Here is a 26,652-nt window from a genome sequence, read left to right as displayed (position 1 = left end):
GGGAGCCCTTAGCTCTCTGGAGGAGGCAAGGGCTCAGGGCTCTGCACCCAGTGGGTGTGCCAAGGTGAGGAGGGGGTGAGGTGTGAGAGGCAGCCCCAGCCTCTGAGGCCCGGGCAGTGGGGACACAGTTGAGAGAAGCTGGACTTCTCTTCCCTCTGTGGCTTGTCCCCTTCCAGAGATGCCCTCGTCAGGAAAGCCGTGGACACAGGAGCCCAGCTGGGCTGTGCCTGGCCTCAGGGGCCCATGTCCTCCTCCTGCTCAGCAAGCTCAGCTGGGACACCCCCTACCCCATTTCCATGACGGGATTAAGGACTTGAAAGGTGAACGTGCAGGTTGCTTCGGGAGTAGGAGGCGTCCTTGAGGGGAGCGGGCTGGTGGGGGCTGAAGGGGACTTCCGATGAGAGCTGCCACAGCAGATTCTGAGGTAGCAAATCCTATTTTTCAGTCCTTAATTCCAGTCAATTCCAGTCGAAGGGCTGATAGGCATCGGCTGGCAGTAATTTGTGCAGTTTATCCGCTCTTTTCACCTTCTATCGGCCCTTCACTGACGGGCAGGCCGACATGCTGCTGCTCGAGTGAGGAAATTAAAATCTGATGCAATAATCCCAAATAAGAAGGATTTTATTAGGTAATATATACACTTTAGATGAGGCATGCTAACCCGATACGCTGATAGGGGGAGGCATACATGCTGTGAGCCGCAGATAAAGAGGCGGAGTTGGGGAGAGTGGGGAAAGGTCCGGTGGGGGCCCCGGGGCAGCAGAGGCAAGGCTGGGAATGGGGATGCTGGGGTCCTCTGGCCTGGGAGGCAGAACAGGCCAGGGTGCATCTCAGCCTGGGTCCGGCCTGGGAATTGCTGCATTAAGTCAGGGTTCTACACTGTAAAGGGACATGGAGGGCCCAGGTCAAGGCACAGAAACCAATTAGCAGCCAGGAAGGATCAGGCTGGGAGTGCAGGGGAATCGGCCTGCAGGACAGAGGCTCTGCAAGAGGCGAGGGAACTTGAGAACTCCTCAAGTGTGGAGACTGGAGGAAGGGCAGAGATGTGTGGACACAGAGGCAGATTCCGTGGGCACCAGGGGAGCCGGGCCAGGCTGGAGGGTCTGAAACCCTCAATGCACTGCCTTTTCTGGCTGCCCCAGCCCAGCCATAAGCCAAGCTGCGGGGCTCAAACCTGCACCACCCAGATAGGGGGTCTAGCAGCTCCCTGGGCATGGGCCTTAGTGCCCTTGTGGAGACAAAGGAACAATACTGGTGAGGCAAAGAGACATCAAGATCCCTGCGCCTGAGAGAGGAGAATCACAGCACATGCCAAGAAATGGAGCATCAGGAGACCAGGAGCTAAGGAGGGCAAGGGTCTGGTTTGCTGAGACTGAGGAGTTGCCCTAGCAGGGGCCTGTGGGATCACCTGTAGAGCAGAGGGCATGGCTTAGCATGGCGCCTGCACATGGGACCAGCCGCATCAATGTCTGATGGGTGCATAAAAGGATGAAGTGCAGACTGAATGGATGGAGAGCTCAGAAATCTGCAGGTCTGAAATAAAAGCATGCAAACTTAGCATTGCATGAAATACTAAAAAAGATACTAGAAAAAGACAACCTAGGGGTCTCAGGGGACACTCACACCAAGAACACACCTCTTGCCAACTACGACGACTCTGAAAGGAAGCTGAAGCTGGGAGCCCCAACCCAACCTAGCTACTGTAATTGACTGACCAGGTCACTGCCCAGCGTGGTTTAATGTCTGCTAATTGGCAGCACTTGCTGTGTGTTTTATGTGCATTATCTCCAACCATTAAAACCCTAAGGAGAGGGAGGCACCACTGCAGGCACAATTATCCCCCTTTCCCAGTGAGGAACTGGTCAGGAGGCCATGTGATTCAGGCAAAGTGAGTACGGCAGTGCGGGACTCCTCTGAGCTTCTCTGGCTGCCTGGCCACAGCCATGTTCTGTACTTCAATCTAGTTGGCCTTGGGCATCTTCTCTGCACTTAGCTCTGGGCATGATGCCCTGGAGACCCAAAGGAAGGCTGAGATCATGTCCCAGAGACTCGAGTACCTTGATTACTGGGGGCTCAGAAGTAACCCACACATATAGGTAACATTACAGGCGAGATTATAATTAAGTGGAAAATTCTGCAGCATAGAGAGAGTTAATTCTACCAGGGTTGATGAGGGAGAGGAATTGCTATCTCTGGGACAGGTAGGGAAGAAGCCAGGGAAAAAATTATAAGAAAGGTAAAGAGTGAACTGGGAACAAATGGGTGGGTGGACTTTGGGCTGGCGAGAAGAGCAGGCACAGGGGCGGAGAGGGTGCAGGATGGTGAGTACGCTGGTCTGCCCAGGGTTAGGGTGCCTGTTCATTTGTCCATTCCATTACCATGTCCTGAGCACACACTGTGTCCTATGCCCACAGCAGACCCTGTCCCTGCCGAACTGCACGCTTCCAGTCCTTCAGGGGAGCAGAGGTGGGGCAAGTTGTTCAAGAGTGCTGAGCACTCAGGAGATGTCCAGGGGCCATGGGCAGATTGTGGGCCCTGCCTCATCTGAGAACAGCACGTCACGGCTGACCTGATGCTGAGAAGGTATCGGCCTGGCAAAGTTGGGCTAGGGGCAGAGAGAAAGGGGGCTAGGAAAGTCATGGGAAATGGGCTGGGCTGCGCTGAGAAGAGAGAGCCTTCAGCCTCAAAAGCAGGGGCTCCCACTGCCCACAGAACGCTAAGAAAAAGAAGGCTGGGGAATTGGGGGCATTGCTCTGTCCCCCTCTACTCTCATAGCAGCTTCAAACGCTCAACAGTAGCAGGCCGGAAAAGATCCTGCTTCTTAGAGCTTCCCTCCACACCTGTCCCAAGAAGGAATTGGCCGAATGCCAGCCCCACACACCAGGAGACTGGGGCCTCATGCTGTGAAGGGAGGCCAGTGGCCAGGGCAGCCATGGTCTCCAAATGAGGGGTCGGGCCCAGGAGCATAGCCTGCACCCCAGTCAAGGGAAGCTCGCCTGTCACACTCAATTCTGTGAGCCTGTGCAGGGGTGCAGGTGGGGCCCTGAACACCCACGAGCCTCAGGCGGGTGCCCCACTTTGCTCCCAAAGCTGAGTCCTTCCTCTAAGCACACTGAGTTCCCTCAAAGGAAGGGGCTCATTTTTCTTTCCCCAAACACCGTTCCTTAAGCTGATGACCAGGGATTGTGACTGCCTGGGGGAGGTACCTTTTTCTAATTTTTCCACCCAGAGCTGGTGTTGCATTCAAGTTTGCACAGATGCACAAATGGTTATGAGACTAGAGATGGCTGCCATTGCCTGCCTGGCCCACAGCTGAGCAAAGCTGCTCCATCCACAGCCTTGCAGAGTGGGCCGAGGCATGTTTTGTCCTCTAAGACACCCATGGGTAGCCGATCTACAGGCTGGTGTCCTATGACCTTGCAACACACCAGAAAAATCAGGAGCCTTTCTTGGAAACCCGGACTTAAGAAATCCAAAGACTGGGCATTAGGCAGGGCAGCAGGAGCTGCAAGCTCGTGGGGAAGAGCCGGGGCCAAGAGGGCCCTTGACGAAGGGCAGCTGCCACCATCTCTGGCAGTGCTCATCAGTAGAGAGGGACAGTCTGACAACGGCAGGGACATGGCTGAGCCACACTGATGTTCTGTGAAGCCAGACTGAGTCCAGATCCATTCTCCAGCGCAGGCGGAATTTCGCACGGGATCCCCATCCCTCCACATAAGTCTGTCTGAATGTCTCCCCGTTACTTGCCCTGGAAGCCTTTGTTCTTTGCCACACAGAGCCCCTGGGGTAGAGTGAGAGGGTGAGGAGATGGGCGTGGTGTGAAGAGTGGCTGGGGTTTCACTGTGCCAGAACACTCATCACTGCCACGCACAAGAACTGTGGAGGAGCCGTGGAGGAGCCCAGCCCACTAACAGGGCCCATCCCTGACAGGAGCTCAGAAGGAAGTCCCTCTGAGGAGGGACATCTGAGAAAGAAGGGCCAGGAGTCTTACCGGAGGAGAATGCTCGTAGATGTTGGTGCTGTAAGGCAGGTTGATGAAGATGGGGTCCATGTCCTGGACATCTGTGATGATGATGGCCAAGTTGGCCAGAGTGGACAGAGGCCTGGTCTTGTCTTGATCCTTAGAGAGCGGAGAGAACACACAGCCTTAGGCTGAGTGATGGTGGGGACACTCACACACATATGTACACACACACACAGACCTGCAGCGTGCAGCACATATGTGCAAACACATGCACACGCACGCACACACACACCCATGCTCTTGCAGTCCAGCAGGGAAAGGCTTAGTAAAAGGAAGCTTAAGAACTCTAAGAACCCACGGTGATTTCTGAGCTGTACAGGAAAACACAAACAGCATCCCCAAGGTCCAGAGGAAGGCAGCTTATCCAGTGTTACAAAGCAGGGCTGGGGTACAGCTAGACCTCCAGCCCCTAGCAGCCCAGGCCTGACTTCCTTGGACATCTGGTGGTGGGATGACCAGCTTGGAGTAGATACGGTGCCACCCTGAGCTCCTTTGCTGAGTTCAGCTGGGGGCCACTACCCCTACCTGTGCCCACTTCCTGCCCCCACTCATCCCAGGGCAGCAGGGGATTGACAAGGATGGGCACTTCTCCGAAGAAAGGCCACAGAGGGGTTACTCTGGCACCTGTGTCCCTGCATTCATGAGTCCCTTGCTTTGGGCTGGGGATTTACTGGTTAAGTGACTTTTCCCAGTCTAACCAGCAGGGGGAGCTCCAGGGTCTGTGACACTTGGGGGACTACAAGCAAGAATCCTGAGAGGTCACACAGGCCATCCCCCTGTAGCCAGGCGAGCAATATTTAAACCATCAGTTGGGAATTTCATTGTATAAAACCTCGCCAATGCATCTGTAGTCCCAGCTGCTCAGGAGGCTGAGGTGGGGCAATCACTTGAGCCCAGAAGTTCGAGGCTGTTGTGCACCAAGATCGCACCTGTGAATAGCCACTGCACTCCAGCCTGGACAACATAGCGAGACCCCATCTCAAAAAAAATTGTTTTAATGCTTGGCAAGAAAGAAAACCCCAAATCTATATTCTACTGCTTAAGTAGCCTGCTGCAACTGAATAACAATGGCCAGCAATAATAGTAACTGCAGTGCTTTGTACAGATGACGTGGCAGCCACTCTACCAGGCACTTCACTCGCATCTGTAGTTATGATGTGCCCATTATTCAGATGAGTTAACAGAGACTCAGAGAGGCTGAGTAACTTGTCCACAGTCATACAACTTCTCAGTGTGTAGCCAGAACTCAAACTCAGATCCTTTCACATACAAATTTGCCACTAACAGTTTTGACTTGGGGCTCTAACATCAGTTTGGGCTCTTAATTTGCTGAGTAACCTCAAATGAGTTCTTTTTCCCCCTGGGAATCTGATGTCCTTTTCTGTGGATGAAGGGGCTCAAGTGAATGACTTCAAAGGCCCCTCGGGCTTGAACATTCTCTGAGCTAAGATTTGAGGAGCAACTGTCCTCAGGTTAGATCTCCCTTGGTTGTCTGGGGTGACTTGAATGATGCAAGGCATTCCTGGAGTTCCAAGAAGCCTGGTGCCTGCTCCTGGCCTGCAGAGATGGAGCTGCACTGCCTAGGAGAAGGGAGAGCTGGTTGTCTTTAAGAATCCTCAGGGACAGCCAATGAGAGAGTGGGAGGGCCTTCAGGGATGGGGGTGGGTGCTGCAAGGGAGCGGAAGGTCTGGAAGCAGGACGTGAGCAGAGAGGCTCTCGGTGGGCAACCTCCCAGGCTCCAGGACTGGGGCCCACACCGCAGGCTTGGGCACTGCCCATGGGGAGAGCTCCCAGCCAGGGACCTGAATGACCACCAGGCACCCAGGGCTAGAGTGGGGAAGCTCAAAACAAGTCCCCTGACCTCTTGGACAGGGGATGCCAGTGGCTCTGATTTGCCATAACCAGGCTTTTGCAGGCAGCTGGCTTTTGTCTAGCCTGGCACAGGCCCTCTCTGTCCCATACCTGTGGCTGCAGTCCTGTTCATGCCACAAATGCCCCCGCCCAGCCCACTCTGGACTCTGTGGTGGGGAAAGGGGAGGGATCCTGCCAGGCTCCCAGCTGTAACTCTGGGGCCCGTGGCTCTCAGCAGCTTGTTCCCAGAGGATGCCTCAATTTCCCCATCCTGGTACCTGCTCAGTGATGGGTGGGAACTCACACTGTTGCCCGCAATGCCAGGCATGAGAATCTCCTTCCTTGGGGAAGTGCTCAGCAGCCAAGGGCACAGCACCAGCCCCGAGAAGGACTCGGTGTCAGCTCCTCCAGAAGCAAGGGGGAAGCCATCTAGAGAGGGACTTCTAGGGCCCCTCCCGTTCTGCTGTTTCCAAGCCTGATTACTGGGAGAGTAACAGCAATTTAACTGTATTCATCATCCCAGCTTGAGCCCAGGCCTCTTGATAGGCCCCACCACCCAGATTCTTGCCTGTGCCCAGCTCTGGTCTATTCCCCACGGTCCAAAGCCATTTTTATGGTGGATGGAAATTACCCCACAGTGGGCAAGCATCTGCATGTTTCCGGGCCCTGGTGTGTGCAAACAGTGTGGTGGAGGGGCAGCGCATGTGTGGGTGCCGAGCTGCGTGGAAGGTGCAGGCGAATGTGCACAAAAAGCAAATCCTGGGCTTGCATGTCCCCTTGACCTCCGAAGTCAGTTTTACAAACAGCAGCACACAGCTCCTCCCAGGCAACTAACACTTAACCAGGGGAGAAGGAAAGAATGTGAGTGTCACCTGCAGTGACCTCCCCACAGCCACTGGGCCAGGGGCAAACAAGAAGTTCGCATTTCCTGGGTCTTGAGGCCTCTCTCTGCATCTTGGCCAAGTCTAGGGGCACCCCATCTTTCAAAACTGGACTCTTGACCCAGTCCAGATCCAGAGCCTTGGATCTAGAGCCTGCGACCTGCCAAGGAGTGGCAGCCCCCCTCGACAGCTATGTGGGTCAGGAGTGGATGCTGAGTGTCAGGCAGATGGGACCTGGAGGGTCGAGAGGGACTCCCATGTTTTTTCGCTCTTGGCGTAAGCTTTGTCAACAGAATCTAAGGGACAACAGGCCAGCTTATGGCCCTGCTGCCAGCTGATGGCTCCAGCTATGCCCTGAGGCAGCAGCTGGGAGCAGGGAGAGGGGGTGGGTAGGGGGAGGACCCTATTTAGAGTGTGGCTTGCCTGTTCCCCAGGATCTCCCAAACAGCTGGCACAAAGGGCACACTGCGATGTTCTTGAGACCTGGAGACGTCTAGCCATGGGGCATGGTGATCAGGGCACTAGACTGAGAAGTAGACAACCTGGTTTGCATTCTGGCTCCACCACTACTCATGGGCTGTGTGACTCTCAACAGAGTCAGCCATCGGACGGGATAATTACCCTCTCCTGCCTTCTGCCCCTGACTCACTCATCTTGGAATTCCTAGGGGCCAGCAATGTGCTTGGCACAGAGGGATGCTGTGGAATGTCACCACTCTGTGGAGGAGAGCCAGGATGCCTGAACTCCTCTGGGCCCTGCATGTTGGATGGTGTCAGGACACAGCTGGGTGAACACCTCTGTCCTGTGTCCCAGACAGCAAGAGGCGCTCTGCACTAAGAATGTGTCAAGGGGTTACCCGAGCAGGCTATGGAGTCAGGCTCCTGGGTGACCATGGAAAGTCACTGGATTGCTCCTGTGCCTCAGTTTTTTCATCTGCAAAATGGGCATCTTAACAATACTTATGACATAGGGCTGCTTGAGGTTTAAAGTCCCTTTGAGTGCTCAGCACGGTGCCAGGGACACAGCACGAAGCCTCGGTAATGCCAGCCTCATTTCTATCATGACTGTCGCCACTATAATTATTATAGATCCTCAAGTGTGTGCCACTGGGTCCATGTCCCATTGGAATGCCCCATCACTCTCTTCCAGGGTGGGAAGAGGCAGCTGGGACGGCCGGGGCCCCAGCGTGGAGACTCACTGTGGCGTTGACTGTGAGCTGGTAGGCCTGTGTGGTCTCGTAGTCCAGCTCCCGGATCACTGTGACGATACCGCGGGCGCTGTCAACGGCGAAGAACTGGGAGGGGGGCTGGAAGGAGTAGAGAACGCTGCCTCCTGCCCCCAAGTCAGGGTCTGTGGCATTCACGATGAAGATGGGTGTCCCCACCGGTGTATTCTGGGGATGAGAGCAAAGCAAGTACAAGGATGAGCCAGTGTGGGGCAGCTGCGCCATCAGGACCGAGTCCCCCAAAGCCCTTTCTCTACATCCCTCAGCCAACCAGACCCGAGGCCTTGTCATTTTCATGCTAGGAGGGGCCCCAAAATTTAAAATGCAGTATCTTCTTTTTTCCTCTTCTTCATTTTTTGATGGCCTCCTGGTGGCTATAAAGAGCACCAGTTCCAAAGATGATTTGCTTATCCTAGAGTTCTGGATGAGAGGTCTTATGGTCCCCAAACCTGTTCCTTGGTGGTTTCGCTTCCTCTGTCAAATGCCCCTTGGCTGCCCAAGCTGCAGGCTTCCTTTCTGGGGACCAGCTTCAAGCTTCCCTCCTGGCAGCCCTTCACAGACAGACCATGCACTTAACACAGGGGTGCTCTTTACGGGGCCCCTGGTCAGGCTGGAAAGGGCCTCCGGAGAACAATGCCATGGGGCTGCTGAGGGTTCTTCCTGGGTTTGTGGATTTGCCCCCATCAGCAGACAAGCGTCAACCTGAATGGGCAGGCTCACGTCCTGCCTGTTCCAACCACTCTGTCCACTGGGGACAGGAGGCAGATGCAGGACGCCCCTCTCCTCCTCACCACCCGTGACTCCCCAGTGCCCTTTGCATAGAACACAGGCCCTTGTGGTCCATTCCTGTCTCCCCCTTCACATTTTATTTCCTGGAGGCATGGAGCTATTTGTACTTCTTGAACCCAGCAGCCTCCCTCACACCTCTGGATGTCTGAATGTGCTTTTCCTTTGCTAGGTTTGCCTCTCCTAATTCAGCTGCTTGGAAGATGCTCATTCCCTCCAAAACAGAATCAAGTCTGCAAGGGGGCAAAGCAGACAAGTGCTAAAGTTTCAGGGATGGACAGACCATTTGTTGGAATCCCAACCTTGCTGTGTGTCTTTGGGTTAATTACATAATCTCTCTGATCCCTAATCCCTTCACTGGACAGTGAAGCTAATCATATCTCATAGGGTTAGCGTGAAGAATACATAAGCTCACGAGTGTAAACATTCCAGCACATAAGTGCTGAGAAGACAGTAGTTGCAATTTTAATTTCTGGAAACCTAGAGGGGCACAGACAAGGGCACCTTCAAGGGTGGGGCAGGGAGGTGTCAAAAAGCACTGATATTAACAGTACCATCCAGGGCATTCCCTCTCCACCCACTCCCCTGGCCCCATGATCCACCCAGTTCTGCCTTTCCCCAATCCCCGGGCTCTCAATGGATTGCATCTCCAGGCTCTCTTGCTGGCTGGCTTCCAGTTGGATTCTGCCAATGGGAAGTTCTGGTAGGAGCTCCCAGAGCAGGAAGAGAAAGAGTTTGGGGTCTTCCTCTACCCCTCCAGCTCCACCCCAGCAGGCTCTCCTCCCCGGCCCCAACTCTCAGTGGGCTCTGATAACACTATTTTCCTCTCCTTCTCCCTTCAGCCCTAGGGGTAGAACTTTCCCCTGTTGCTAAGCCCTGGGTACCTTAGCATCCCTTATTTCCACCACCCCTCCTCAACCTTAAGGAGATCTTTCTGAGGTTCTCAGCTAACCCACAGTTCTCTGTCCTGCCCTCTCTCTCTCTAGATCACACAGAAGTGCCAGAGCCAGCCCCATGAATCCAGAAAGAAACACTTCATGGGGGCCCACGGTTCCTGCCACGAGAAAGGAGGGCCACATTCTGATTTCAGAGCTGCCAGCCCCCTGTGTGAAAGTCTGTTTTTATACTCCATATGTATCTATACCTAGCCATGAATAACATAAGATACTGTTTTGTGGGTATTTGTAAACAGACAGTTTTCATATACAATAGATCACTCTGAAGCTTGCTTTTTAATTCAACATTATGCTTTTATGTTTATTTGATTCGGTAATCAAAAATCTTCCAACAAAGAAAAGCACAGGACTCAACAGCTTCACTGGTGAATTCTACCAAATATTAACAACAACAACAACAACAACAGAAAACAGGGTAGCCTGCCCTCACTTTGGAGCACTCGGCCAGTCTACTTAAACCACTCTGTATGAAGCTGGCACCCAGAGAAGAGGGACGGCTCCTGTGAGATGTCAGCTCTCCAGCTCCCTGCCTCGGGGAGGCGAGGACATTTGACTGTCCATACCGCATGGTCCTGAGGGGAATCCTCTCTGATCCTTCTGCATCTGATCAGAGGATTTAAGAGCAAGATTCAGGAAATGGTGGAAAAGAGGAAAAAGAAGTGATGGTCTCCATGTCTGACCTTCTTGGATTATGTTTCATGCCCTGTGGTGAAAACCCATTTAATTTCTGCATAACTTAGAGAAGGTTTTAAACGGGCCTGGCAAGGAGCCATTCATATACTTAGAAGGGACAAACTATTGGAGAGAAAAGAATGCTGACTTCTTGCATTTCAGGTCCTGGGCACCATGCTCTATCAAGGAAGTAGATGCGGGGAAAGAGGGGCGCTCATCAGCACATACACTGGGGGCTTGTCGGAGCACCCAGCTGCTGTTCCATGGAAATGCACAGACGTGCACACAGATCTGCAGACTCAATGCAAGAAGATTTGCTTTATGGGGTCAGGTGCATCTGGGTTTCCAGGTAGGCTACAGGGAGTAACACTTGGTGGCTCAGAGCATGAATTCTGAGTTAGACTCCCTAACTTTGAGTCTGGAACTTTCCCCTGGGAGATTGCAGACATATGCTGTTAAACCTCTTTTTGGCTTCAGTTTCCTCATCTGTAAAATGGAGCTGTTAGCAGCTCCTACCCAGGAGTTCGAGACTAGGCTGGCCAACACGGTGAAACCCTGTCTCTACTAAAAATACAAAAATTAGCTGGGCATGGTGGTGCGTGCCTGTAATCCCAGCTACTGGGGAGGCTGAGGCAGGAGAACGGCTTGAACCTAGGAGGCGGAGGTTGCAGTGAGCCAAGATCATGCCACTGCACTCCAGCCTGGGTGACAGAGCGAGACTCCGTTTCAAAAAAAAAAAAAAGAAAAAAGAAAAAAAAGTATTATAAGAGATAAGGTGTGAAAAAAAGAGAGTCTCCTTGGGCCAGACACACAGCAACATTGAGCAATACTTGATAAATGGTTATTGCACTTATTACTATAGTAATAAAATATCATTACAGGCAGGGTGAGATGAGCCCCACATAAAGGGGGAAGTATTAGAAATAGTGTAAACAGTTAATGAATCTCTTCACCATGAACTTGGGACAAATGGGCACCTTAAAATTCAGAAAGAGAACATCTCTGCTGATTGGATCCTGGCTGCTGAAGACAAGATGAGGACGGAAGAGCCCCAGAAGACCCTCCACAATGGGCTTGAGAACCTGTGAGGGGAGGGGTGAGATCTGAGGCAGGGGTGAGGGGGCACCTGGGGGCCTGGGAGGCTCCTAAACGAGGAAGCCAGTCCTGACCATATATCACCCTGGATGGCTGGAATGCAGGAGCTGGAAGGAAACTTGGGGTCATCCAGTCCAGCCTCCCCATTTCCTAGGGTGGACTACAGATGTGAAAATGAGCCCAGAGAAGGGACGTGCCTTGCTCCAGGCCTCACAAGTGGATCACGGCAAAGTCCAAGAGTGGAAATCGGGTGCCTTGACTCATACAGAGTGCTCTTTCCACCCCACCCAAAGAGATGCCAACCGCTGCCTCCCCGCCCACCCTCCTTCCAAGAACAGCTGCTCCTCATGACCACAGCTCTGCTCTAGGTGATGGATCTAGGCACTCATGTTTGTTCCAAGTGACTTCAGACCCAGGCCATGCCAATCAGGTGGGGCCTGAGAAATTAAATCATTTTTCTCTGAGAATCTGAAAAGAAAGATCTTGTTATCTGGCTGGAGTGGGCACCATGACAGGCCGAAAGCCACAGAAAAGCCACAGTTACAGGGTGGCAGAGATGCCACGGGCAGTCAGAGGAAACCCACCTGCAGCGAGCGGAGCAGAGCACAGTGCAGGAGAACAAATGGAGATGAGGGCCTCCAAGAGCCTCCCACCCTGGCCGTCCCAGGCCCCGCTGACTTTGTCTCCTGCCCATGGCTGCGGTGCTGGGACCCGCCTGTGCCGTCCTTTCTATGGGCACCCCACTTGCTCATGCTGGCCTGCATGGGTCTCAGCTCCTTGCTCCTGCCCCCAGAACATGTCCAGCCACGGGCAGGGCCTCCTCATTTCCACGGCTCTGCCCCAGGCTCACTCAGACCCTCTGCTGATGGGACTCTACCTCTTTAGCGCCCACAGCAAGCAAAGTGTCAGGCCACCACTCCTGGACTGCTAATGAGGGCACAGTGCCTGCCACCCGAGGCTGGAGGTTACAATGGGGAGAAGAATAAAGGAGCCTGGATAAATGCCGGCTCCCTCTTCTTTTTAACTGTCTCCAGACACTCCTATTAACGTGCAAATCCAGGTTGCAGGCAATTATCAGCATGCGCATGGGGAGGTGGCCGGATGGGCAGGGGATGGCCTGATCATGGATTTGACAGTCAGCCAGGACAGGCCTTGAAGAGAGATGCTTGACAGGGCCAGACTTTGCCATCTGAGGACAAGGAGAATGAGTGGAAGGTGTCGCTCTGGTGTCTGGGGTGGGGTTCGGGGTGTCTGGGGTGGGGCTTGGGGTGTCTGGGGTTGGGGCTGCACAGGCTGGAGTTGTAGAAGCAGCACCAAGAGGCCTGTTTCAGCTGGGGGTTGGGCCCCTCCCTTCCAGGGCAGCTTCTCCCCACACCTCCGTTGTGGAGACTGGCCCTGGGTCCACCTTCTTCCTGGAAGGGAGCAGCAGTGGTCTTTGGAAGAAGGACCCTATGGGGCATGATCACTTCTGCTTCTGAGGGAGGCCTCTTGACCCACTTCTCTGCCCCACCCCTGCTTCCCTCCTCCCTTCCTTCATGGTACCCCCCTGCCCAGTCCCACCTACTCCCTTATGGCTTCTGGGCCATTTCAAAGGAAGTCTCCCCAAATGTACACCCATGCCTTCAGGGGACCGGGAAACATGTCTAGGCATTATCCCCTTCAAAATTCTTGCACCTGCCAGGTTGTCTCTCTTGCCAAGTGACCCACGCCATGCAGGTCGCAGGCAGGGCAGGTCTTGCCTCTTCCAGTTCCCATTTAAGCTCCATATCACTTCTGATGGACCTGCTGTAAATGGGCCACCGTGTTCAATTCAGAGACAAATAAATCTTTTTGCTACTCCTGGGGTGACAAGGGAATAGACTCTGGGAAAGTTCTGCCGTGCAAAGGATCTTGTTCGTTAATAATAATGATAAATAGCTCACTTCTCACATGCAGTGTGAGTTACATTACACTCCAGGCCTCTCCAGAGGTGGCTCGGGTGCTCACTGGAACAGGGTGAGGGAGGGTGTGCAGCGAGGGAGAAAAGGCCAGAGGGAGAGGGGCAGAGATGCAGGAAGGGGAAACAGACAGAGAGAGCAGTAAAGAAACGGGGGCAGGGAGGAGGGGCAAGGAGAAGGAAGAGCACAGGAACACAGAGGAAAATGCGGTGAGAACAGTGAGAGGGGCAGGACTGAGGGCCAGAGTGAAAACAGGATAAAGTGGAAAGATAATTTGCAAGAGAAAAGGGAGGAAAGGAAACTTGGGGAGAAAGGAACAAACTGAAACAGGAAAAAAAAGAGACATTCTAGAGGAAAACTTATGAACAGAGGAAAAGACGTACAAAAATTAAGAAGCAAGAGAAAGGAAGATAGGAGAGAGAGAGAGAGAGAAAAGAAGGACGCCACACCCTCTCACCTTTGGGGTGCACCTGCTCCCATCACCCCCTTTAAGATTTATGCTGTACTCTTGACCAAACTTTGGCAAAAAGCCCTACCATTTCCACCATAGGTGCCATCTCTAAAGGCGTTATTAATATTTATGGAATGCTTGCTAGATGCCACTACAGTCTTTAATATCTTATTACAGAGCCTGTTATAAAATGCATTAGTAATAAATTCCTGACAGATGGAGTCCTGACAAGGTGCAGGCTTCTCGGTGGATCAGAGCTGGTAACAGCCTCCTGTGCTGCTCAGAGGCTGGGCAGCTGTCCACTGGGGCTGGGGTGGGGAGGGGAGAGGGGCTAGCGGGATTCTACCCTCCCGTCCTCTGCCCTCAGTTGCATTTTTAAACACCTCCACTCCCTGCTTCCTTTTCCCAGATGGGAAAAATGGAAGGTCAGAGAAATGAAGCCACTTGTCCAAGGTCACACAGATTGTAAGTGGTGGAAACAGGATTCAAAGTCGGGTCACCTTTCTGTGCCCAGACCTCAGGATTCCAGAGATAAGGGTGGAGAATGGGCTCAGGGCCCCTCCTCAAGTGGGACTTCCTGGTCTGGAAGGGCTGCGGATGAGGGTGGCAGCTGAAGAGGCCTCTAGGTAAGAGAACAGGAGATTGGGGGGGAGCTTTAGCCAAAAAAGAGCTTCAGAAGGAAGGAGGGTACTTCAAAATTGCACACTTTCACTGAGAATAAGAAAATGGGCTCCCATTGGAACAAGAAGAATTCAAATCAGAGGCAAGGAACTTTCTGAACATGGGCCCCTGGGGCAGGGGAGAAACACCTGCACTTCGGTTTCTGTTGGATGCTAAAGCAGGTTCCTCTTCTACTGGGATGCTTTGGGAGGATGTCACTTCCAAAAATGGGGGTTTTTGGCATTCCAGCTTATGGGGGAGCAGTGATGGAGGAGAAATGGGATCTATGGGAGAGGTGGGCTATGTTTCTTTCTCAAATAGGCAAGAAGGCACTTGAGCACAGGAGGACAAGGTCCACCCAGAGGACAGTATAGGGGAGAGAAGCAGGAGGGGCAAGTGCCCATGGGGCATCAACACATATCTCAGGGAGCCCCATTCTGGTCAGAGAGGGGCACGTGTGTGCACAAACCCATGTGTACCCGTACTCCGGCATCTCTGCCTGGAGGAATCGGGGAGCGATAATTTGACGACATCTCTTCTTTCTACCAGTATCTGCTCTCTTGGGTGAAATGTACTGGATCTAAAAGGTGCCAGGTATGCTCTGAAAGCCAGGGTGGGCTGCCAGCTCTGTGGGCTGGGCCCTAAGTCACTCACGCCCTGACATGGCTCGAGGACATCTCTCTGGGCCTAGGCTGGTCTCCCCAGCTATTCTGGTCTCCTCCAGAGCCAGCTCAGCACCCTCCCGTCTCCAAGTCCCTCCTCAGAGTCCCTGCTTCGCAGCCTCCAGTTGTGTATTGGCTTTTTGGAAACCCTGGAAGACACTCATCAAAGTGCTTACGGAATGGCCCTCCTGACCTGCTGCAGCCAATACCGGACCTCTCCCTGTTTCCCGACTCCCACTCTTCACCCTCCTCTTCCTTTTTGTTATTTACCTTGGACACCTCTTTAGTCCTGGCACTGTCACTTGTGCATAGAAGGCATTCAATAAATGTTTTAAAAGAATCAGGATTTTGTGGTAAACATGGCAGATTGAACACATCCATTTATTTCTGTTTTTGTCCCAGCCCCTCACCAAAATGACAATAAAGGAATTAAAAATGCATAAATCCACAAGGGCAAAAAGAACAGGAGAGGAGACAACAGCAGATGAGAGATGTCAACAAAATTCTGGAAACTGGAAACAGATGAGCCAGTTAAAACTGCCTTAGGAGACGGGCGAGCTGAAGCTCAGGCCTGCGTCTCAGAACACTGGAAAAGCTCAGGACCCGGAGACACCAGGTGATGCTGAGTGGGAGGGAAACAGCTTTAAAGAGAGTGGTTAGACTCCCAGATCCCTTCCCCAACTCTTGCAGAAAATGTGAGATTTACTTTCTAGAGGGTCTGAGTTAGTTGGGCTCTGGACTCTTGGCTGGAAGCTGAACCAGGCACTGAAAACAGGGAGGTTAGGAGGAAATCTGTACCTTCCCCACCAATCCCATCCCTCTTCAGGTCTCTTTAGCCATTCGGCCTCCCGAAGGCTCCAGGTAGTAAAATGGAAAACTGGTGCAAGAGAAAACATGAACACTGACATGTTGCAGATCCCTTGAAAGAACAGCCAGGTCCTCCTCCAATCATCCCATAATGGAGCCCATTGGTTAACAAGCAGTCCCAACCATGCCCTGCTCCACACATACACAGCAAGCTTCCAGGCAGCTACATGTGAACTCACTCGTATATATGAAGAGACAACTAAGGATCACTAAACATTTGAGAAAAGCCTCTAACGTGAAAGACAGAGTGGGAAAAAACAGTAAAAAGGAATAACAACAATAAGCATCTTTAATAACCTCAGAGAGACAAGACACAACATCTCTGGAAAAAGAATATTTCAAGAGGAAAAAAGGCCCAGTAGAAATTTAAAAACTCAAGAGAAGAGTTGCAACGTAAATAAATTTCCCCGAAAGTAGAAACAAATTCAAAGGGATGAAATGGGAGAGAAAAGTAAGAAAATTAGAGGAGCAGTTCAGAAGATCCAACACTCCAACTAATAGGAATTCCAGAGGAAAAAAAATACAGTCCAGGCATGGTGGCTCATGCCTGTAATCCTAGCACTTTGGGAGGCCGAGGCAGGTGAATCACCTGAGGTCAGGAGTTCGAGACCAGCCTGGTCAACATGGCAAAACCCCCATCTCTACTAAAAATACAAAAAATTAGCTGGGCGTTGTAGTGGGCACCCATAATCTCAGCTACTTGGGAGGCTGAGGCAGCAGAAACTCTTGAACCCAGGAGGCAGATGTTGCAGTGAGCCGAGACCACGCCATTACACGCCAGCCTGGGTGACACAGTGAGACTGTGTCTCAAAAATAAATAAATAAATTAATTAATTAATTAATTAAAAAACAGAGTAAATGAAGAGGAAGAAATCATCCAAAAAGTAACATAAGACAACCTCCCAGATCTGAAGGACATGTTTCCAGATTGAAAGAGATGACTATGTGTTCAGAAGAAACACTCATACTGAGGCATAAAACCATGAAGTTTCAAAAACATTGATTATTTTAAAAAAATCCTGAGACTTGGCCGGGTGCGGTGGCTCACGCTTGTAATCCCAGCACTTTGGGAGGCCAAGGCGGGCGGATCATGAGGTCAGGAGATCGAGACCACGGTGAAACCCCGTCTCTACTAAAAATACAAAAAAACCGTCTCTACTAAAAATACAAAAAAATTAGCCGGGTGTGGTGGCTGGCGCCTGTGGTCCCAGCTACTCGGAGAGGCTGAGGCAGGAGAATGGCGTGAACCCGGGAGGCGGAGCTTGCAGTGAGCCAAGATTGCACCACTGCACTCCAGCCTGGGCGACAGAGCGAGACTCTGTCTCAAAAAAAAAAAAAAAAAAAAATTCCTGAGACTTTCAGAGAGAAAACAAAAGGCCACATACAAAGGATCAAGAGTCAAAGTGGCACCAAAGTTCATAACAGTGACACTATAGGCTGAAACACTAAGGAAGAAATAAGCTCACATTATAAAGAACACTATTTCCATTCCAGAATTCTATACGCAGACAAACTGTCAACAAACAAAAGCATAGCATGAACATATTGTTCAGATGAAGTGAAAAAAATTCCCATGAACTCTTTTTCTGAAAATTACTGAAGAGTGTACTCCAAGAAACTGTAAACCAAGAAACAGGAAAATATGACATTCATGAAAAGGGATCCAATAGAGGAGAAAGATAACAGATTTCTCAGAGTGACCCTCTTTTCCTCCCCAACGCCCATCCCATGTCAAGCCCCCAGAACACCACACAAGTCAGAGCACAGCTGGCCCAGGTTGAGACAGGAGGGTGGACACTCCAGGGAGAATGTTGTTAAGAAAAATGAAAATCAAATTTTAAAAACTCAATATACTTTGAATATGCTGACAGGCTCCCTATATCAAGCATTAAGGAACACTAACAAACAAACAAAAAAAGAAGTGATTATTAATTCTAGGGAAAATAAAAGAGGAAACATAATTACAGTATATTATGTGGCTCAGCTGTGAATAACATTTACATAATCATAATACTGTGTACACTAACTGCTGTTTTAGCTAAAAAGAGAAATATAATTATGTTTGGAGGATGGATAGTGAATGTTAAGAGAAGGGTGTTTATGTAGGGTGTATGTATGTTAAGAGTAGGACATAGTGAAAGTTATGAGTAGGATGTTTGTGTAGGGTGTATGTATGTTAAGAGTAGGGTGTAGTGAATGTTAAGAGTAGGGTGCATGCTCCAGTGTGTGTGTATAGCAAAGATAAGGTAGAGCATGGTGTAAAAGTGAAATTCTCATTCTTCATAGGTGGAAATCAATAGATAATATTCAAAACTAAAACAATGTATAAGCATGTGATTTAGAAATAAGAAAGCAAATATCAGAAATTGAATGAGGTTCTCTCAGGGTGGGAAGCAGGAGTGGTAAAGAATGAATCAGGGTCTGCTGCTTTTATTATAAGCTGAGCTGTACTCTTTGACTTTTAAATTCATACATATATTACTTTGATAAAAGTTAATATCAAAATTAAAAACAGTATTTCCCTATGGCTGCACCACCGAGTGGCCTCCTCCCTTTTCTTTTCTTTTCTTTTTTTTTTGCTTTGTTTTGTTTTGAGACCGAGTCTCACTCTGTCACCCAGACTGGACTGCAATGGCATGAACCTCCGCCTCCTGGGTTCAAGCAATTCTCTTGCCTCAGCCTCCCCAGTAGCTGGGATTACAGGCTTGCATCACCGTGATCAGATAAGTTTTGTATTTTTAGTAGAGACAGGGTTGTACCATGTTGGCCAGGCTGGTCTCGAACTCCTGACCTCAAGTGATCTGCCCACCTCGGCCTCCCAAAGTGCTGGGATTACAGGCATGAGCCATGGTGCCCAGCTGCCTCCTCCCTTTCAACTCTGCCCCCTGCAATGGATCTGAAAGTCCCTGCCTTAAAGCACTCATCCAGCAGCTCATTCATTTTCCCCCAAATCACCATCATCCGCTCCAAGGCAAAGTCTCCCAGGCCTTGATCATCATGATAGTCTCAACAAACTTTCTCTCTTTAAACTCTTCTTTCACTACTGCTCCACTGAGGTCCTGGATTTCAGTTCAGCTGTTCTACGTGCCAGCGCCAAAGTGTGGTCCTCTTCCAGGCCTGTGCTCATGGTGCCTCTGTCTTTTCAACCTGTCTTCCTTTGGATATTTCCCCTACAGAGCAGAGGTCAGACATCACCACCCAATGACTGACACTCCCTCCCTTCTTAGAAGAGGCTGTTGGCTCCACCCAGGTTTCTAGCACACATGCCTGGGTCTGGGGCAAGACACCCTCTCCCTCACCCCATGCACACATGCTGGACATGCAGGGCTAGGTGGAGTCTCATCAGAGAGACATCTGGGGCCTCCCTCCCTTCTTCTCAGGAGCTTGACTTTCAAGGCCAAATGTGATACCCAAGCATGAAATGGCCCCAGCTCCTTCCTATTCAGAGACTAAGGAGCTCCAGGGCAAGTTTCCTTACCCTTGACTCCAACTGAGTGAACTTCCTGTAGAATGAATGACAGTAGAATTTGGAGATCCCCCAGTGCCACCTGCCATCACTGACAACATTCCAGGGCCGTCCCTGCACCTGCCCCCTCCAGGCTCCCCTTGCACCCTCTCACTTGCAGACCAGCAGGAGCAGAGGGAGAGAGCACGTGGCAGCAGAGGGTCTCATGCATCAGGGACGGATGGCTGGCCCACATACAAAGGATCGAGTCAAAGTGGCACCAAAGTTCATAACAGTGACACTATAGGCTGAAACACTAAGGAAGACATAATTTCACATGACAAAGAATGCTATTTCCATTCCCAGCAGTTGGCTAAGGGCTGTGTGCAAAGAAAAAGGGAACAGGAAGGGCCGTGGTGACGGTGCAGCCCTGGTACCCACCCTGGTCCCAGCTTTTAACACCAGGACATCTGCTTTTAACACAAGGCAGCATGTACCAGGTACCACTCCCTCCCTCGTGGGCTGGGCTTCTGTTTTCCTCTCCATGAAATGGGAGGAAACCAAGAATAAAGGTATGATTTGGGAAATCCAGTTCTTAGCTATTTAGAGTCATAATCTAATACCCCTCCCTAGCCAGAGTGATTGGTCTGATTGGCTGTTGGAAGCCTCATACCCTCGTGCCCTCAAGGAGGTACTTGGAAACAAGCTTCTGGAGACCAGGAAGGATCCGTGTGGTGCCTGTATTCCTCTCCATGCACACTGGCCTGATTAGGAAAATCCCAGAAACAACTGTCCCAGACTCTGGGTCACAGTCCAGCTGCTCTCCAATAACTTCCTACTTCCTTCTCTGTTGCTATGCAATGTCAACATAAACATCTGATGCCTCAGTGTTTCCATCCAGGAAATGGGTATAGTAATCCCTATACTATCTTCTATAGAGAGCTGGGGTGGAGATAAAATGAGTTAACTATGGAAACATATTTTGAAAAATCAAAGGCCAAAAAAAAAAAATTCTCACAACTTTCTTCAGAGGCAGAAAACTCCAAGAGAAAAATCCAGGGAATGATATGATGTGATCTATAAGAAGAGTCCTGTCTGAAAAGCTAGCCTGCAGTCCAGAAGCTGGGCCATCACGGGTCCAGGGCACTGTCTCTGAACCCAGGGCTGCAGGGGCTGGAGGCATACAGTAACCTTGAGACTTGGTAGATTCTGAAAAGTGGTGACTGAGAGATGCAAGGAGTCTCCTGGAATTTTTTTTAAATAAGAAAAAGACTAGCACTTTGGGAGGCTGAGTTGGGAGGTTTGCTAGAGCCCAGGAGTCGGAGACCAGCCTGGGCAACATAGTGAGACCGTCTCTACCAAAAAATAAATAAATAAATAAAAATAAATAAAAACTAGTCCAGTGTGGTGGTGTGCACCTGTGGTTCCAGCTACTTGGGACTCTAAGGTGGGAAGAATGCTTGAGCCCAGGACATCGAGGCTGCAGTGAGCTGTGACTGCACTGCTGCACTCCCGCCTGGGCCACAGAGTGAGACCCTGTCTCAAAAAACGAAAAACAAAAATCTGACAAAACAGAAAAGAAAACCCGCCTCATGGAGTTATAGTGAGGCTTATGGGAGACAAAGCGTGTAAAGTGTTTAGTGCATAACTGGTGCTCAGTAAATCTCTGGCTCTATCATAATGCTATTACCTCATGGGGCTATGTAAGGGTTAAGGTGGAAATGTGTAGACAAGGGTCAGTGAACTGTAAAGTGCTTTGCAGATGTTACTTATGGTGGGAAGATCTGAAAGGGGAGGGGAAGGTTCTAAAGGCTGAGGTCCCTGCTTTGCTCTTAGCAGAGATAAAACTCCCAGGGAACTCTCTGGGGATCACATGTCCCCCACCTCCATCCCAAAGGGGACCACTCTGGGTGTGCAAAAGCCTGTAACACTGCCCTGAGCGCTTTGTACCCAGATCTATTGCTCACAAATGGGGCTCCATCTCCCAGCCCCTAAATTCATTCCTTTGCATGATGATGAATCATGTTAAACAAAATGAATATGCAAATCTCCTCAGGGTGGGCCTTACATCTATGGGAAGCGGTGCCTAACAAATGGATTCTGAATAAGAAGACAGCTCCAGCAACGCAGCCTCTCCTGCTGTCTCTCCTCCCCTGCCCCTCGGACTCCTCCCACCCCTGTCCCTCTGTCCCCAGCCTGGGTGGGTGTGCATTCTGAAGGAGTGGGTGAAGGGGGCAGCAGAGGCCTGGGCAGGCATGAGTGTAGTGGGGTAGGCCTGGTGTGGTTTCTGCCTCTCCAATCCTGAGGCTACTGCTGCCGGCCCTTCAGGCGGTGTGATGTGATAAGTGGAACCTGTCACTTGGTTCCCTGGGGCTTAAGGGCAGACAGAGCCGGGGAAGGTTCGCACCGGGCTGCAGAGGAGCTGAGGGGTGGTGAGGGCTGGGGGGCTTGGGGAGATTGCGGGGAGCTGGACCCAGGCAGGGAGAGGGCAGTTGCCAAAAGTCACTGGGCTCTGGGGACCTTGGGGGAATGGCTTAAGCTTCAATCGGTGAAGAAAGACCTGAATGATCCTATTCCAATGTCTATTCCAATGGTTCACACCCCTGGTTGCATATTAGAATCACCTGGGGAGCTTTTAAAATGTAGCAGTGCTGGGGCCCAGTCCCTGCCTCTGTATCTTTAAATTCATCAAGTTCTCATGTACAGCCAAGGTGGGGAAGCACTGCCCTAGCCCAGGAACCCTGTCTTACAGATGAAAAAGCTGAAGCTGGGAGTGGGGGGACTGGATGGTGGTCACACAGACGGTTCCTGGGGTAGAGTTCTGCCTGCAGGTGCCCATGTTAGTGCTGACTCCCTGACGTCCCTACCTTGTCCGAACATGGATGCAAGGTGGCTTCCCACACACACACCATTCTTAACCTCGAGGGAAGCAGCATGGGGTGGAAGAAAGAGCCCTGGATGGGGGACAGAAGACCCCGGACCAGGGTCCTGTGTGATCCTGGACAAGAATCAAAGCTTTTTGGCTTTCGGGTCCTTGTCCATCCAATGAGGGAGCAGAACCACATCACTTCGCACTCCCTTCCTGCTCAGCTGTGAGTCCTTCCTCAAATCCAAGGCACTCCAGTTCCAAGCCAGCCCCTTTGCTCTGGGACCATCCTCAGAATATAGAAAGGCAGCACGTTCTGAAGCGAAAATCAATGAAAGCATTTCTCCCTCCCTTTCCAGTTTTTTTTTCTGAGCCTCACTCTCCAGTGAGATATATGACACTCTCATGTAGACAAAGCACAGGTTAAAATGCCCCGTGGCCGGCTACGGGCGCTTGCCATGTGCCAGGACTGTGGGGCACAGTCTCTGCATGTGGGCGACCAGTGAAGGAAGGACTTTCTGAGAGTCAAGGGTACCATGAACCAGGACGCCAGAGGCCTGGTTCCCTGCCGCCCTGTCCCTCCAGCTCTCATGTGGATCACTAGCTAGAAAGGATGGGAGGACATCGAGACAACAATGCGACAGACCCAGACATCTGTCCTGTTCCCCTCTTCCACCTCTGTGCGGAAAGTACTGAAGCTCTCTGAGCCTCAGTTTTCTCATCTGTAAAATGGGGGCGATAACACCTTCCTCCTGCATCTGTGGGCCTAGCAGTAATGATTCTGAGACACTCAGCCTGAGGCCTGGCCCACAGTCATAGCGGCAGCAGTCACCATCACTGCAGGAAACTTCATTATTGCCAGTGGCAGCCTCAGGTTCTTATACTGGGGCGGGGCAGCCCAAGGAGGTCCACTCACCTGAGGAGCCTTCCCTGAGAGGGGAGGGTGACCGGCTATGTTGTCTTCAGGAGCTGTCCCAGGATGGGGTCCTGAGAGCTCTAAAGGCTGGATGATGGTGCCTCTGTCCCTGCTCGGGGAGGTGGGCCCTGCCGCAGGGGTTGTGGGAGGAACATGGCAGAGGGTCCAATTCCTTGGTCTATTGTGCCTTGGAAACCAAGGCCCATTGGGCTCCACCGCTGGCTTCACGGACATCTAGAGGTCCTGAGGGTCCTTGGGGTAGTCTTCTCATGGCACACAAAGACCATGAGAAGACCACCACGCTGACCCTAAGAAAAGAGGGAAACCAGAATCCTGGGTGCACCCTGCTGGAAGGCTTTCCTAGGACAGCCATGGTCTCATCTGTTAAGATCAGGCTTGACCAAGAAATAAACTAGCCTTCTCTTCCCTACCAGAACCTCAAGAAGGTACCTTCTGGGTAACTGAAGTGGATAACCAACCGATCAGGAAGTTCCAAGGGCCTTCCAAGCCCCTCCTGGAATGAAGAATGCAGAGACTCGATTTCTACCTAGAAACAGAGTCCCACCCCTCCGTCCTCCTCCTCCTGGCCCCGGGGTGCCCAGTGAAGGGCCCAACAGCTCCTAGGGCACCCTGACCTTCCCCCAGGAAGTGGGAGAGACCAGGGGTAGGAATTGCAAATGACGTTCATTAAGCAGGGTGCTAATACCATGAATTACAAATGAAACCCAGATGAAGAGGACCCTGGCAGCCTTACCTCTGTTTGATATTAATTGGGCGACACTTTGTTTTAATGGTACATTAATTAATGCAGAATTTCGACGGAAGTCCTCGTGACACTCGCATTAATACAAATGAATTCATTACCGTCGGTGTTATTACAAGAAATGACAAATAAATCTGTAACAGTGGGACCCTTCAAATAATAATCACGAATCATTAGGTTTGCCGCTCGTTTGTACTGTAGCTTGCAAATATGTGTATATGTTTTCTGCTGCGAGGGAGCCTTGCCTTTTGGCTGGGGGAGGCAGCCGGTGGGGGCTGTCTCTGGTGGTGGAGGGGAAGCATCTTCCAGACTTTTCTACATCTGCTTTTCCTTCCCTCCTCCACCCACCCCAGGACACTCCTCTTGCTCTTCCCAGAGCCTCCCCCAGGCTTAGCAAGCCCCAGGTCAGCAGCATAATTGACGCTGCCCCCACACCTGCAAATCCAGCATGCCTGGTGTACAGTCACCGGCCTTGAGGATGGGACGGTGGGGGAAGGAGTAACAGCACTGGGGCCCTGGGGTGGACTTGGGCCTGAAGCAGCTGTTCATTCTCAACACGTTTCCCACAGGCAGCCTTGTCTTTTTTCTTTCTCTTTTCCTTTTCGTTTTCTTTCCTTCTTTTTTTTTTTTTTTTTGAGACAGGGTCTCACTCTGTTGCCCAGGGTAAAGTGCAGTGGCACAATCACAGCTTAGTGCAGCCTGAAATTCCTGGGCTTAAGTAATCCTCCCATGTATCAGTCTCCCAAGTAGCTGGGACTACGGGTGCACACTACTACATCTAGCTCATTTATGTTTATTTTAATTTTACAGAGATGGGCTCTTGATATGTTGCCCAGGCTGGTCTCAAACTCTTGGCCTCAAGCAATCCCCCACTCCTCAGCCTCCCAAGTCACTGGAATAGTCAGTCTGGTCTTAATGTGTCACCCCAAACCTCAGAACATCTTGTGGGAGAATTCATATGTCCCATGACCAACACTGTACTAGAGGTTTTATGTACTTTCTCCTCTTCAGCCCTCAAAACAGTCCCTGAGGCTTTATCCCCATTGTAAAGGAGGAGAAACAGGTGTAGAGAGCTCAAGGCCTTATTCCTACCTCCTAAGAGGAGGGGCCAGGCTTGGGATTCAGCTCTGCCTTAATCTAAAGCTCCCAGTACCCTGTTTCCAAAGAGAAGTCTCCATCTGCGGGAAGCCCGTTAATATCCTGGTGGAAGCAGGGATAGCTAGATAAACCCAGCAGGCTGGTCCCAACTCTCCACCCTGCTCTGTGCTTCAAGGTCTGTGGGGCCTTGTAGTCCCACAAGGTCAAGAAAGGAACCTTCCCGACCCCGCCCCACAAGCTGGGTCTGCGGCTGCCTTCCTGATCATCTCTCACACCCTCCAGTGCCTTGAAGTTGCAGTCAAGACCATTTTTGCTTCTCTGGGGCAATAAGTGAGGCCCCAAGAAACTACCCTGGAGGAAAGTGTAAAACCCGCCTAAGTGACCCAGGTGGATTTTGATCTGAAAATGGTCCGCAGGCCTCCTCTCCTCTGTTCTGCACTCAGGGCATGCAGTGCCAGTCAAGCACAGTGCTCTTCCCAGACTCAGCCTGGGGATTCTCTACCCAATGTGTTGATAAGCAGCTTCCATCGAAGGCCTGGAGTTGGCACATGATTTGAATTGCTGCTTGTTACCCCTGTTTAGAGCATCTTTCCCTGGAGGACTTTAAAATAGAGCCTAGTCTCCTCTGACAGGGATGCTCCAGAGCAGTTCAGCTCAGTGGTCAAGAGATCCAGTAGATGACCCCTCTCTGGAGTCCCTCCAACCCCACAGGCTGGGACTCTATGCATCCGTGCCCCCTCCCCTCCTACATGGGCCAATCGGTCAGTCTTATCATTCACTTACAATAGCTTTCTGACCTTTGGCAAACGGGTGAAACAATATGGAAGCCAAATCCAGTTCTTTCCAGCCCTGAATGTCCACTAATAGGACCAACTCTGTGGGCCCTGCACAATGACCTGCCCTCTGCTCTGGCCCAAGGAGCCCCAGCTCTTGGAGGTGAATGCCTTTTAGCTGTTGGCTGCTGTTTCAGGGGCCAGATCCTGGCTGATCAGCAGTGGGCCATAACCACATTTGGGTGTCTGGGGGTTCTGGCCCCTTCCCTGCTTACGCTCTGCCTCATTCATACTGGTGCTGAATGAACCAATTAATCACCTAACACTGGTAACTACTAATTACGCTTGCTCTTGAAACTTGTGGAAAAACTATTTACTGTCTCTGTCTCATGAGCTATCGGTTATGGTGATTGCAGGCAGGAAGTCATTTCTCTTGAACCAAGATAGAGGGCTAGTCAGGCTCAGAGCTGGTTTTTCAAGAACTCTCTGGAAGGCTTTGCCTAAGTATGGCAAAGCCAGTGGCTTCTTCATGGGGACAGGCTTTGCAGTCTAATAAAGGAGGCAACTCAACACTGATCTTAAATGAAGTCTTTATTATACCAAAGTTGCTCCCCTAAAAGATAAAATGACAACCACTAAGTACTACCCTGAGGACTGTACTACTTCCTTCTTCCCTCTGTCTCTGTGTGTACACAGTGCCCTCCTTGGCAAGGTTTGGCATCAC

At 51.2% G+C, this 26,652-nt stretch overlaps 1 protein-coding gene across 2 annotated transcripts in view; it reads right to left on the bottom strand.

Annotated features, from left to right (window-relative positions):
• CDH23 (cadherin related 23) overlaps positions 1–26,652 on the bottom strand; it is a 419,760-nt gene that overhangs the window by 240,764 nt on the left and 152,344 nt on the right. For both annotated transcript variants that reach the window (XM_055274603.1, XM_063637206.1), the window contains exons 7-8: positions 7,955–8,149; positions 3,992–4,120 (exon numbers count right to left, since the gene is read on the bottom strand). In XM_055274603.1, the coding sequence (XP_055130578.1) occupies positions 3,992–4,120; positions 7,955–8,149 (324 nt within the window). The remainder of the gene's footprint in view (positions 1–3,991; positions 4,121–7,954; positions 8,150–26,652) is intronic.

The sequence above is a fragment of the Symphalangus syndactylus genome, chromosome 4, assembly GCF_028878055.3.
Source record: "Symphalangus syndactylus isolate Jambi chromosome 4, NHGRI_mSymSyn1-v2.1_pri, whole genome shotgun sequence".
NCBI classification, from domain to species: domain Eukaryota; kingdom Metazoa; phylum Chordata; class Mammalia; order Primates; family Hylobatidae; genus Symphalangus; species Symphalangus syndactylus.
Note: the sequence above shows the minus strand (reverse complement) of the source record. Positions and strands in the feature narration are given on the sequence as shown.